This window comes from Protopterus annectens, chromosome 2.part2 (assembly GCF_019279795.1).
Source record: "Protopterus annectens isolate FY-2018-M chromosome 2.part2, PAN1.0, whole genome shotgun sequence".
NCBI classification, from domain to species: domain Eukaryota; kingdom Metazoa; phylum Chordata; order Ceratodontiformes; family Protopteridae; genus Protopterus; species Protopterus annectens.
In genome coordinates this window covers 292,927,254-292,941,918 of record NC_056730.1, presented here as the reverse complement: position 1 = coordinate 292,941,918, position 14,665 = coordinate 292,927,254, and the positions used below count along the sequence as shown (strand labels likewise).

The 14,665-nt window shown below is 43.7% G+C and overlaps 1 protein-coding gene across 1 annotated transcript in view; it reads right to left on the bottom strand.

Annotated features, from left to right (window-relative positions):
- The window catches only part of CHD1 (chromodomain helicase DNA binding protein 1), a gene marked incomplete in the record, with an annotated part of 4,694,407 nt that overhangs the window by 3,933,306 nt on the left and 746,436 nt on the right, over positions 1-14,665 (bottom strand). The window contains 1 exon segment of the mRNA XM_044063873.1: positions 3,617-3,717. Coding sequence (XP_043919808.1) covers positions 3,617-3,717 — 101 coding nt within the window.

Below are 14,665 nucleotides of genomic sequence, written 5' to 3'. Positions count from 1 at the left end.
CCTTTCCTGGCAGGAAGTGTGTCTGCACATGTACTTGGTATGTCAAAGCTGTGTCCCACAAGGTCATGGCTGGTCTGCAAAGGGGATAAGAATGTGTGCCCCCCTGCTTGTTTATATATACCACATGACCATGCTGTTGTCTGTATCAGTTGTTGTCCCGGATGAAGTAGGTCCTTGAAGGTTGTCAGAGCATTTTGAACAGCTAACATCTCTTTTTGATTGATATGCAGATGCATTTGGTTTGAGGACCATGTGCCCTGAATGCATTTTCCTACCATGTGGGCTCCCCATAGTCTGATGCATCCATTGTTAGTGTTTGCCTGGCTGGAGGTAATGTGAATGGCTGACCCTTGTTCTGGTGACAAGCCTTTGCCCACCATCGAAACTCCTGTTGCAGGCAGGGAATGAGAGTAATGACTGTTTCCAGGATGTGGCAATGTTGAGTCCAAACACTTTTTAGGTACCATTGAAGTTTCCTCATATGGACTTTTGCATATGGAATTAGTAAAATGCAGGATGCCGTGAAGCCCAAAGCCTGCAGAATTCTTCTTGCAGATAACTGGGCCTTTGCCAACATTTTGAAATAGGTAGTCAGTTGCCTTTGTCTGGCGTGAGATAAGCCATCTGGACAGTTGCATTCAAGCTTGCACCCAGGAATGTTCTCTTGTGAGGGTACCAGTTTTGATTTCTTTTTGTTGACTGTGTACCTTAGGCATGTTAGAAGTCTTTTCACAAACGCCAGATGTTGAAGAAGAATGTCCTTGTTCTCTGCTTGAATGAGACAGTCATCCAAGTAAGGATATATTTGTATTCCTCTTTGCCTGCAGAATGCAATTACTGGTGCCAGGCACTTTGTAAAGACCCTGGGCGCAGTAGGTAAGCCCAAGGGCAGTGCAGAGAATTGGTAATGCATTGAACCAGCCTTGAATCTTGGGTATCTTCTGCATGACTGTCTGACTGGAACATGCAGGTATGCCTCTTTTAGGTCTAAAGTCACAAGCCAAGCATTCTTGCCCAGCATGGGCAGAAGCTGCTGCAAAGTCAACATTTTGAATTTTGGAATATCCAGGAAAGGGTTCAGAATAGATAGGTCCAGTATCAGCCTCCAGGCCTTGTTCTTTCTGGGTACCAAGAACAGTCTTGAGTAAAATCCTTGTCCCTGCTCTTGCTCTGGTACTTGTTGAATGGCCCCCATGTCCATGAGGGGATGAGACTTGTTTTTGTGCCTCTGCCCACTGATTTTTTGAGAAGATCTGGCCAGCCGTTTGGCCTTTGGCAGAGTATGGAAATGGAACTTGTAGCCTTGTGACACTGTTTAGAACCCACTTGTCCTGGGGTTATGATGTGCCAATTTTGTAAAAAAAAGTGCTAATTTTCCCCCTAAGGGTGCTGCCAGAAGATAAGTGCTTGGTGCAGGCAGGGGGAAGTCATTGGTACTGTTTTCTGTATGTTTGTGATCTATCTTCTCCGGCTTTGGAGATAGAAGCACCCCATTGCTTGGGCCTATAAGAACCTTGCGCCTGGGATCTGCCCCTAGGGTGTCTGGATCTGCCCCTTTGAGGTCGGTCTGACACAGGAAAGGACCAATTTTTTGTAGGCCAGTGTCTACTAAACTTGGGTGGCTGTACTTGTCAAAAATCTTTGACAGTTTGCATAGATTTAGCTTTGTCCTCCATTTTCTTTAACACCTCTTCTGCCTTAACACCAGACAAAGCTTCATGCTGTAAAGGTGCATCTAGTAATTTAACTTTAACATGATCAGGCAGATTATGTTCCTTTAACCAAGCATGCCTCCTAATTACAGAACCCGTAACTGCGGCCCTGCACGAGGCCTCCAAAGAATCAAGATCACATTGCAAAGTATGTTTTCCAACTTGTTCTGCTGCATACAATAAATACTGCATTTCATTGTTTTCTGCACATTCAGAATTTAACAACATTTTCTGTTTAAGCAATCCCATGACATGCTGCTGATACTTAAGTATATGAAATTGACAGTTTAAGGCCCTTAAAGCCAAAGTTGCAGATGTGTAAACCTTTTTTCTCCATCTATCCAGTGCCCTTGAATCTCTGTCAGAGGGGGTTGTTTTTTTTGCAGTGGAAGCTTTAACTCCATTTGGACCCTGTGAAATAGTTTCTGGGTCAGCAGCAGGGTTTTTAAAAAGAAATTTGTGAGAGTCAGGAACCTTGTAATATCTGTCAGGCTTAACAGGAGCTGGGGGTAAGGAGTCAGGGGTCAGACTAGACTCCAAAAACACATCATCTAACACAGGTGGCAAGGCTAGAGGCCTGTGCTGAGGTAGTAAAAGAAAATCACTGAGCCTCTTTTTAGATTCTGAAAAATCTTGGCTCTCCCAGTGGAAATGCTCCCTCATGGTATGCAAGGTTTCCCCCAAAGGAATAGTCCTCAGGAGGAGATGCTGAAGGTATAGATTCTTCAGCATCAGAATCCTCATAGGGGGGAAGAGAATATTCCTGATCAGAAGAGGAATCAGAAGAAATAGAAACCTGATCTGAAGATTCATAGTCAGTGTCTTGCCTAGGCCTCTTATCGGGGGTGGGGGGTGGGAACACCTGATCAAGGTAATCAAATCTTCGGCTATTTTGAGCATCTGTTTTTTGGGCTTAGAGGCCTGTCCACGTAGCTCTTGAGTTGGTTTCCTTGCTTTAGAAGGTGCTTTAGTCTTTGCCTTTGAAGCCAAAGTTGTTTTAATGTAAAGGTGTTTAGGTCTGAATACGCCCTCAGATGCCGGTAACTGCTCAGCGGCTCCGGACCCATCTGAGGGATTAACATCTGAGGCTCCAATACCTTGAGTATCCGGAGGCATGGCCGACTCCACGTGGGAGTCGGTAGCGGCCTGCGACTCTAACGTAGCGGGCGTCAGGGGCTGCGAAAGCGCCTCACTGAAAACCGGCGACTGGCTTAGGAGAAGGTTCGTCGGTTTTGGGCCTCGGTTGTTTTTCTCTATCCTTTCCTTTGCGTTTTTTGTAAACTCTGGTAGTCGGATGGCTATCCGACAACATTTCAGGAAAATTAAACCGGTGTCCAAAAAAGTTTAAAGCAAAATCATACCAACGTTTAATAGTGCTTTGGTTAAATCTAGCACAAAACCGACAACCAGTAACGTTGTGATCAGGGCCTAGGCAAGGAATACAGTAAGAATGAAAGTCCTTATGAGGTATTTGCTTTCCACGTGAAATACAATTAACTTTTTCTGACATCGGTCTGAGCAAGAAAAAAGTTTCCCCAACGGGGTACTTAGCTTTATTGAAGACTTCGGATCTGAAACTCAATCACAAAAATCTCATCGGCTGACCGGCACTTGTGAACTGCTTCTGCTTCAGGTACCGCGTGGCAAGAAAGACTGAAGAAAATGGCGTTGGCTGCTTCTTTTATACCCCTGACGACCTGACGTCAGGGAAGGGGCGACAGCAGCTGACGCAGGACCCAAGACTTTGGAATTCAGGCCAGCTGAGGGCAACTTGCCAGCAGGATTACCCAAATGTAATGACTGCAACAGTGAAACACGAAGAACATCTCTACTACTATAATGAGCTACAATGACTTGCAATCATACTCCACAAAGCTAAACTTAAATAAATGATTAAAACTCACCAATGATTCTTTCCACAATTTGATACTGCTTATGCAGATCATCTGTAAGCTCTTGTTGGCAGTTGTAATATTCCACATCTTCTGGAGATGCTGCTTTTAACCTGCAAAATACAACACACATGCTGGCATGTTTATCCAACTTTCCTGTTCTGCATTTTTCCTAATGAATTTAAAACAAAATCCCAACAAAAATAATTTGAGTAGCAAAAGCTACAAATGTTTAAGAAAATGTACTAGCAAAGAACCAATTATGCAGCAACAACCTTTGTATTAAATAGGCATTTCAAAGCAATAAAGTGTGTGACACTAACAAAGACTGACGACCCATAATTTAATTAGAGATGCAAGTTGCTTGTGAAGCATATACTAAACTCTGATTACAATGACTGTCAGGATTCTTTTAGGCAATCCTTTTTTAACCTTGGGGATAAGCAACTTAGTGTACTACATACACACACACATCAACACCCCTTTAAGGCATCAAAAACAAAAGAGCAGCACTGAATAATTTAGAACAAGGCAAGTCGATTTCTATTGTGCTAGCAATTCATATTAGAGTAGTAGTATAAGCTGCCTAAAAACAATGTCCTTAAAAGAAAAACAAAGTGACCTTGACTGCTGAGTGGAACAGAAAATACAGTTGTCAGGTACACCCACCACAGGGATCATCACTGCAGTAGAAACCTTATTGGGGGGGGGGGGGGCTGGCAGAAGACATCCCAGTTTCTAACTTCCACAGCTCTGGTAAGGCTGAATTCGTTCCCTATTCAAGATGACAGAACAGTCTGCTACACCTTCATTTTTTTTGGCTGAAAATGGTACTGCACTCTGTTTACAGCAAACTTCTCCCCAACTCCATCCTTAGTCTATAAAGTCCTCAAATACTTTCAGTAACATTCTTTAAGAATCTAAGGACTTGGGTGTAAGGCCTTGGAAAGGACCTCCATGTGAATTATGCATGGCTTGATCCCTGGAAACCATCGGTAAAGAAACCCCTAACTGCTGGACGGATGAAGAGGTAGTTTGTGCTCCAGCAGTGATCCTTCAGCTCGAATATCTACTACTATGAGCGCATCCCAGTCACCATGGGGATAACTGCTGCAGTACAATTATTATCCACTGGAACAGTATTAAATCAGTTTGTCATCCCAGGGTGGAAAACACTTGTATAAGCATGTCATGCAGGACAACAACTCTCCAGGTAGTTGCCTCACAGATACTCTGAGTAAGAACATTTTCAGAGAAAGCTGTTGCAGTTATTTTGCTGTTCTGGTACAGTGGGAAAGTACAGTTTTGTACCTACCATAAATGTAGATGTTCGAGTGCTAATACAGTTGCAGTTATAACAGATGGGTTCTCCTGCCGTCAGGCGGGTCCTCGGTCGGCCGAATTCCAAAGTCTAGGTCCGGCGTCGGTTGTCGTCGCTTCTTCCCTGACGTCAGTGCGACAGGGGTATAAAGGAACCAGCCGACGCCATTTTCTTCAGTTTTTCTTGCCCCAGATGTCAGGTGCCCCCAGAAGGAAGGCAGTACATAAATTTGTGTAATAATGCAGTGTAATATAATCAAAATGCAGTAGTTGCAAGCAAATACATCATAAATGAATACCCCAATCAGGTTGTATGAGGATGTGCTAGCCTATAGGCCTGTCCCAAGAGGGGAAGGAGGGAGGGAAACCTGGACTGCAGCTGTATTAGCACTCGAACATCTACATTTATGGTAGGTACAAAACTGTACTATGTTCATCGTGCATACAGCTGCAGTCATAACAGATGGGTAGAATCCCAAAGCTAAAAAAGGGGTGGTAGGCACTAGGTGGAACTAGGAGGAGCCAAAATGCCCTGCAAGACTGCAGTGGCAAAGCCTGCTCTAGATTTGGAGTATAATGGTAGGTTGTAGTGCTTGGAGACTGTATGCACAGAACTCCAAGTGGCTGCTTCCAAAATATCCTTGGTAGGAACTCCTCTGAGGAAGGCTGCAGAGGTGGCTGTGGCCCTGGTGGAATGAGTTCTAATGCCTGTAGGTACAGTTTTGCCATGAAAGGAATAGCAAAAGCGTATGCAGTGGGCTATCCATTTTGAGATTGTCTGTTTGGAAATTGGCTTTCCTTGAGCTCCTACCGCATAGGCCACAAAGAGCTGTTCTGATTTTCTGAAAGGTTTTGTTCTGTCCAAATAACGCAGTTGTCTGTGGATGTCCAAGGAATGTAGTAATCTCTCCCCTTTGTTTTGAGGATTAGGATAAAAAGTAGGTAAATGTATGGCCTGATTTAAAGCTACCCTGGATACCACTTTAGGCATAAAGGACGGGTTGGTTCGTAAGGAAACTCTGTCCTGATGGAAGATGATAAAAGGCTGGACAGCCATGAGAGCCTATAGTTCTGAAACTCTACGAGCTGAGGTGATAGCCAGAAGGAAAGCTGTTTTCCAGGACAAATATTGCAAATCTGATGAGGCAGCTGGCTCAAAGGGAGGCAAGGTCAGTTTTCCAGAATGAAATTAAGATCCCAAGCAGGTATTGGTTGTTTCCTTGGAGGTCTTAAATTCTTAGCCCCTCTGAGGAACTGTCTTAAGAGAGGATGAGAGAATAAAGGTGGATCAGTGTTGTACTCTGCAGAAATGGCTGAGGCATGGATTTTGATGGAGGAGAAAGAAAGTCCACTGCTTAGCAGTTCAGCCAAATATTGTAGTATTGGAGGTAAATTCAGTTTTCCAGGGTCCTGGCCCTTTTTCTCATTCCAGACACAAAAACGTTTCCATTTTGCAGAGTAAGCCTTTCTAGTTGATGGCCTTCTGGCCTCCAAAATGACATCCTGCACCTCCTTGGAGAGTAGGGCCTGCTGTGATGCTAAGGAATCTTCCATGCGGCTAGATTGAGTGTTTTTAGCTGACTGTGAAGAGTTTTGAAGCTGTGCTGAGTCAGAAGAAGAGGCATTAGAGGCAGGGTCCATGGTGGGGAATGCGTCCGGCTCCTCAGGAGTGGGTACCAGTGTTGCCTTGGCCAGTCCAGAGCAATGAGGATCATCTTGGGTCTGTCTGCTCTGGTCTTCAATAGAACTTTGGGCAGCAGAGGAAGAGGTGGGAAGGCATAAACTGTCATTGATGTCCAACTGAAAGATAGAGCGTCCACTCTCCAGGCCTTTGGATGGAAGATCCTTGAGCAGAATTTTGTCAATTGATGATTTTTGTGGGAGGCAAAGAGATCTATGTCTGGCCTTCCCCATTCTTGGATTATTTCTGTAAAAACTTTTGGATGCAACTTCCATTCGTGTGGATCTGTCATATTCCTGCTTAGGTTGTCTGCCAGCGTGTTTTCCTTGCCTGGCAAGTACTGTGCTTGTAGTTCCATTTGTAAGTCCATGGCCATGTTCCAAAGTGACATGGCCAGTCTGCATAGGGGGTAAGAATGTGTTCCTTCCTGCTTGTTTATGTAACACAACTGTGGTGTTGTCCATTCTTATCAATAGTTGACCTGGTTGTAGAAGGTCCTTGAAAGCTATAATAGCATTTATTACTGCTAGCATTTCTTTTTGATTGATGTGAAGGTGCTTTTCTTTTTGGGACCATTTGCCCTGAATGCACCGATCTGTCATGTGCGCCCCCCAGGCGTAGTCTGAGGCGTCTGTTGTGATGACTTGATTTGCTTGAGGCTTGCTGAATGGAAGACCTGTGTTTGTTTGACATGCTTCAGCCCACCACAGAAATTCCTTTTGCAGACATGGAATTAGTGGTATTATTGTTTCCAAACTGTGGCTGTGTTGAGACCATATGTTTTTCAGGTACCATTGTAGTTTCCTCATATGCAGCTTTGCACATGGGATTAGTAAGATGCAAGATGCCATGAATCCCAGAGCCTGCAGGATTTTCCTTGCAGTCAGCCTGGTGCAATTTGCTAGTGTTCTGAAGTATTGAATTAGTTGCCCCTGCTTCTCTGGCGTGAGGTAGGCCATCTGGGTGTTTGTGTCCAAATTGGCACCTAGGAAAATTATCTTCCGAGAGGGTATTAGCCTTGATTTCTTTTTGTTGACTGTGTATGCCAGAGAGTTCAATAACATGATTACATAAGCCAGATGTTTCAGAAGAATGTGCTTGCTGTCCGCTTGGATCAGGCAGTCGTCCAAATAGGGATATATTTGTATCCCTTGAAGTCTGCAGTAGGCAATTACTGATGCCAGGCATTTCGTGAATACTCTGGGCACAGTAGATAAGCCAAAGGGCAATGCAGAGAATTGATAATGGGTTGAACCTGCAAGAAATCTGAGGTACCTTCTGCAATTTTGTCTGATTGGGACATGCAGGTATGCCTCCTTGAGGTCCAATGTTACCAGCCATGACTCCTTGCCCAGCATGGGAAGAAGCTGCTGTAGAGTGAGCATCTTGAATTTTGTGCAGTAGAAATGTGTTTAGGATGGATAGATCCAAAATAGGTCTCCAATCTTTTCCCTTCCTTGGCACCAGAAATAGCCTGGAATAAAAACCTTGACCTTGTTCGTGCGTAGGTACCTCTTGAATAGCTTTCATGTTTATGAGATCTGTAATTTGCCTTTGTGCCTCTGCCCTTTGATTGTGTGGCAGGTTTGGCATGCCTCTTATTTTTGGAAGGGTGTGAAAATGGAATTTGTAGCCTCTGTTTATAATGTCCAGGATCCATTTGTCCTTTGTGACAATATGCCAATTTTTCCTCCTAAGGGGGCTGCCATTTGAGACCTGGTTGGCATGCAAAGGGGTAAGTCATTGGGTTTGCTTTCTGAAAGATTGCGAGTTGTCCTCACCACCTCTTTGTGTAGGAGCTTGCCATTGTCTGCCTCTATACGATCCTTGGGATTGTCCTCTGCCCCTCGGGCGCCTGTATCTGCCTCTTTGGGGTCTGTCTGTGGCAGGAAAGGACCAGTTTTTGGAAGGCCAATTTCTACTAAAACGTGGGGGTTGAACCTGTAGAAATTCTTTCACCGTTTGCATTGATTTAGCCTTTTCCTCCATTTTCCTTAATACCTCCTCAGCATTAGCACCAAACAGTACATCCTTTTGAAGAGGGGCGTCTAGTAATTTAGCTTTGACATGATCAGGCAAGGCTTGTTCCTTGAGCCAGGCATGCCTACGTATGACTGAACCTGTAACAGCAGCTCTACATGAGGCCTCTAGAGTATCAAAACCACATTGTAAGGTATGCTTACCCACTTGTTCTGCACTATGCATCAAATCCTGCAACTCCTTCAAGTCTGGTTGTTCAGGTTGTGACATTTTACTTTTCAATTGTGATAACAAAAACTGTTGGTATTTTAGCATATGAAACTGACAGTTTAAGGCCCTCATGGATAAGGTAGCCGAGGTATATACCTTTTTTCCCCACCTTTCTAAGGATCTGGAATCTCTCTCGGAAGGCAATGGATTTTTAGCAATGGAGGCCTTCAACTCCCTTGGGGCCCTGTGAGATGGTTTCTGGGTCAGCAGCATGGCTTTTGTATAGAAATTGGTGTGAGTCAGGGACCCTGTAGTACCTGTCAGGCTTAACTGGAGCTGGAGGTAGAGAGTCCGGGTTAAGGCAGGCCTCAGAGTAAACATCTAGGATGTCCAAGTCAGGAGGTATAGCCAGAGGCCTGTGCTGAGGAAGCAAGAGAAATTCCCTGAGCCTTTTCTTGGAATCTGAATAATCCTGGCCTTCCCAGTGGAAGTGTTCCCTTAAGGTATGCAAAGTTTCCCCAAATGAGTAATCCTCAGGGGGGGATAAAGAAGGGGTGGGACTCCTCCGCATCAGAGTCTTCAAAAGGGGAGTAAGAATGTTCCTGATCATCAGAGTGCTCTGAAATAATGGAACCCTGATCAGAGGAAGGGGAATCTTCCTCCACTTTAGGCCTTTTGTCCGGAGGGGGCTGAGAACCTCTGATAAGAGTAATTAAATCTTCAGCCATTTTAAGCATCTGTTTCTTAGGCATGGGGCCTGGAGATGGACCCTGAGTAGCTGGTCTCTTAGAGTGCATGGTTGCTTTTGACTTAGTGAAAGCCTTGATGGAGAAAGAAGAGGACGGTCTGAAGACACCTTGAGTGGAGGTGGACCTGTCCACATTCTGAGTTTCAACGCCAAAAGTGGCTTCGGTATCTGTAGTTGGGGTGTGGGCCGAGGAGCCTGCGACCTTGGGCACAGGAGACACCGTCAAAGACAGGTCGTCGGTAGTCAGGGGCTGTGTAGGTGCCTCGCTGAGAACCGGACCACGTGTAGTCGGCTTTGGCGTGGTGTCGGTAGAGGCCGTGGACCTCGTGTGTTGGTCCTTGTCTTTGCGTTTTTTAGACAAAACCGGAGTCGGAGTATCCGACGACATAGTATAGTTAAATGCTTTCCCAAAATAATGCTGGGCGAACTCCGCCCGACACTTAGTGCATTTGTTGAATGTAGCACAAAAGCGACAGACAGAGACGTCGTGGTCTGGGCCTAAACAAGGTATACAGCGGGAATGGAAATCCTTATGCGGTATTTGCTTCCCACAAGAAATACAATTATTAACTTTGTCTGACATCGGTCTGAGGCAAGAAAAGTTTCCCCAACGGGGTACTTAGCTTTTAAGAAGACTTCGGTTTCCAAATTTTTGTAATCTCAGGAGCTGGCCGACTGGCACTTGCGAACTGCTTCTGCTTCGGGCACCGCGCGGCAAGAAAGAATAAAGAAAATGGCGTCGGCTGGTTCCTTTATACCCCTGTCGCACTGACGTCAGGGAAGAAGCGACGACAACCGACGCCGGACCTAGACTTTGGAATTCGGCCGACTGAGGACCTGCCTGACGGCAGGAGAACCCATCTGTTATGACTGCAGCTGTATGCACGATGAACATCTGCCATGACCCCTCAGTGTTTTGCCATTTCCCACAGTAGAAAGTAATGCAAAGCTACTTTGTTATCTTTTGTTAGAATGGTCTAACACACTCAATATGATAAAGGACACAAAATTGAGTCTCTACCACACTTACATGGCATAAAGGACACAGAGCTGACTCAGACTGTCTAATCTCCTTAGTTCTGCATCAGTAGTATCAGAGGTGTTAACGCTCATCCAGAAAGTGTAATTTCACTCTGCATACTGAAGGCTAGGGTAGCCTACTAACAGCCGTGTTGCTTGGTTCAATCAATCCAGAGTGCTGCACACGAGCCAGGGGCAAACAATTTGCTTTACCAAGCTAAAGATACATGGAAGCCTTTATGGAACATGCCTTGGAATATGCATGCCCTAAAGCAAATCAAGCTTTCGCATATGGGAGCACACATCAGCCATTAGGTTGAAGTTATGGCAATAAAAATCCTCCTAACTGCTGGCATGACAGCCTCCTGGTAAAGTCATGGACCTCAGAATTACCAAACAAACCATTCAAAATCCAGTACTACTATGATTCAAATTCGTAATAATAATATCAACTGAAAATTAGAAAAGTTTTCCAACACAATACGTATGCTCTGGTAGATGCCTAGAATGGACTGACAACAGACTTTTGACTGACCTGACCATTGTGGTAAAAAAGGAATATGGTATAGCATATTCCCCTTTTTTCCCCACGTCAGATCTATCTGCTGGGAAAAGAAGACTTTCAACTGTGTTGAATACTCTCCCAAATATGTTTGGCACGTGATCAAAGCTGTGGTGCCTCTGTACATCAAGATCCAAAACCAGCAGGCAAAGTCTTGTTTGCCCCCCCCTTTTTATTTTTTTTTGCATAAGAACAATCCAAAAAGAAGGTGCCTTTTCAATTGCATTTATTACAGAAAGCTTATCAGACTAAAAAATTAGAGAGCTTTCAGTTACAGGAAGTTATTGGTAAAAAGATACATGGAGGGCTTTATCTGAAGAGAGCTGGTACTTGTGCCAGAATCCTACTAGAACATTTGCTTGAGCAATACAAAAAAGCAGCTATCCGAGAATAAAATATCAGCAACCTTTGAATACAAACCTCTTGTTTTATATTGAAAGGAAGAACAAACAAATTACATGTGGTTTCTCTTGAATGTTACGCCGCCAAAGCCATTGTCTTGGAGAATTGAGTGAGTGACAGCTGTGGTGGTGGCGAACGCAGGTGTAAGGTTTTTGAACTGGGTGACTGCCCTGGCTTATTAAACATGAGGGAACTACTCCTGGCTGCTCCCATTAGTATTTTGCACCAGCAGGTGAGCCAGTACAGATACGCAGCACACGTCAACAGACTGCCTGATTGTTATCTTTTTACCATACTATATTCCCCCAAAACAAAGATGCAACTTCTCATCAAGCTCCAGAGATTCAGGATTATAGCCCTGTTGAACCTCACTGCCTCTCCTGATCCCATTATCCTCTTGATTTCTACCCAACCAGCTGATTAACTTGCTTGACTGAAATAATAAAATTGTTTCTGTGAAAGTACTTTGAAGTGAGCTACATCTGAAAACATTTCATTTAACTGTTGGACGCCTACTATACTCCCTGCCCAACTCAACCCGCCCCCACTGAAATGCTTGCAATGGAGGGGGACTGCTGGTAACTGCACTGAATCCACTCGCAGTCCAGATAATATATTTTGCTTTACAAAATCTCATGAAACTAAGGGAATAAGGTTAATATGTTTGTTCTTGAACCTAGAGTATTCATAGCGCACCACTCGGGAGCCTCGTAGCACTGGCGACATCATACTACGCTCCCCATAACCCTTACTGTTGAAAATTAAGCTGTTTGTTAAACGACAAAAGCTTGCTGTTAAGTGGGAAAACACAAAAGCTGTCTGTTAAATCTCAAAAGCTTTCTGTCAAGAATTTAAACTTTTATGTGGGATAACTCAGAAGCTGTCTATTAAAACTCAAAAGCTTCTGTTTAAGTTCAAGCTTTTTAGGTGGGAAAACTCAAACGAACAGGACATCCAATGCTTAACAGTAGAACAGGGAAAGAGTGATCACTTGCACCTTACCTTACCCACTTCCTCACATTGTTTCTGCAGTCTTGCAGCCTGGCTGAATCCCCTGCTCTCGGCTCACTCCACTCCTTTACCCCACCCCCAATTCCCACCCACCCCCAGTGCAACTAGACTTGTACTATCCCCTGCTCACTTGACCAGTCTCTGCACCAATCAGCAGCCTTCTATAATTCCACCCAATCACACCCAAACTAAATCCCCTGCCCAATATCCAAACTAAGGACTTAAGATCCAACCCCCACCACACCCAACCTATTCCCTCAATCAAAATACTTACACATATACACACACATGTTGTCATCTGCTCTACACTATTTAATGATAGCTCATTATTTTATATATACAAAACACACACCACACTACCTCTCAGTAGACTAACAACAGCTAGATCAAATTAGAGACCTAGCACATGCTACAAAACTCAACCTATTCCTTAAAAAATGGCTAATCTCAGGAGACATACACCCCCAACCCAGGTCCATGCAACAACATTCTCTCAAACAGATATCAGTCCTACTTGTTATTAACCTAAACTCAAGAACTTATCTAACAAACTACATGACCTACACACATTCATAGCCCACTACTCCCCAGATATACTAACCATTACGGAGACCTGGCTAAAATCCACCACCCAAAGCGAAGAAATTCTCCCCCAAGGTTATAACATCCTAAGACTAGACAGCGTGGAGTTGCAATTCTATTTAAAAACACACAACCTCCAGCCTCTGCAAACCCCACTTCCCAAATTTCTGAATGCCGAAACATTAGGTTCTGTTTTATCCCTAAAAAACAAAAAGAGAATCAACATCCTCTGTAGTTGTATCCCTCCAGGAAACAACTCTCCTATAACAGAGGAAATCTTACAATGGGCTACAGTCAACCTGCCTCAAGAAACTATCCTGTTAGTCGACCTAAACTTAGACTGACTAGCCTGCAACTCTAACAGTCCCTCAAACCATATTAACTTACTTGGATTTCTCACAACTAATCCAAGAACCCACTAGAGTTGACGGAAAATCCCAAAAAAAACAATCCTCGATTGGACTTTAGTAAATTTCCCCAAGCAAAATTACCATGTGGGCCTACCTGATGAAATTAGTCATCACTTCCCCACATTCCTCCTTTGTAAATGTATAAACATACCCAAACCCGTACTATATAAGGAAACTAGGGACAAACATAAGGTAAATCCATAAATTCTTAACAGTATGTTACAACAATATAACTGGCACCAACTACAAACTCTAGCATTAGACTAGGCAGTTGTGTTTTTCAATAGTACTTTTATGAATGCTCTTAATACAGTCACTCCCATTAGAAAACTTAGAACTAAAGTAAACTATGCCCCTTGGCTGAGTAGGACTACAAAAGTCTTATTAAAATCCAGAGATAATGCCTGGAAGATCTGGAAAAAGAATAACACTAGCCTAGACAGACAAAACTATCGACAACTTTGGAATTAGGCCAAAAAACAAACAAAACTGGATAAACAAAACTACTTCTTAGGTATCCAAAACAAACATTCTAAAAAAACCCAAAAGTTCTGGCAAGCTATCAATTTCCTTCTAAAACCCAGCAAAACTACCACCCCAGCTCATAACACCAACACTAATAATGACAGCATAGCTTCTCAACTTAACCATCACTTCATAGTATCTATTCTGTCATTATCTACCCAACTATCCAACAATAACTCTACATCCACCCCCCACTACAGGTCACAATAATATACATTCCTTTACACTCTCACCCCTACCAACCTCCATAATTAAAATACTACTTTCAAAATGGAAACCTACTACTCTCGCAGCAGATGGTTTACCCGCTAATTTCCTAAAATTGGCAGCAGAGTCCCTAGCCTACCCTGTCTCAATTCTCATCAACAGAGATGGAGATATAAGGGGGTCTGGATGGAGAGATGAAAAGTCAGCAAGCAAAGGAGTGTAGTAGTACTGAAATTGAATTCATCCTCAAGTCTTGGTGAGTACCTTCAAGAGGTGGACCCCGTTTTTCACAAAATCTCACCTAGGCGACACAGACATATAGACTATTTATATAGCATATATCATGGACAGAAGTAAATCAAAACTAAAAAAAGATAGCTAGGTGCACAAGACCCAGGATAAA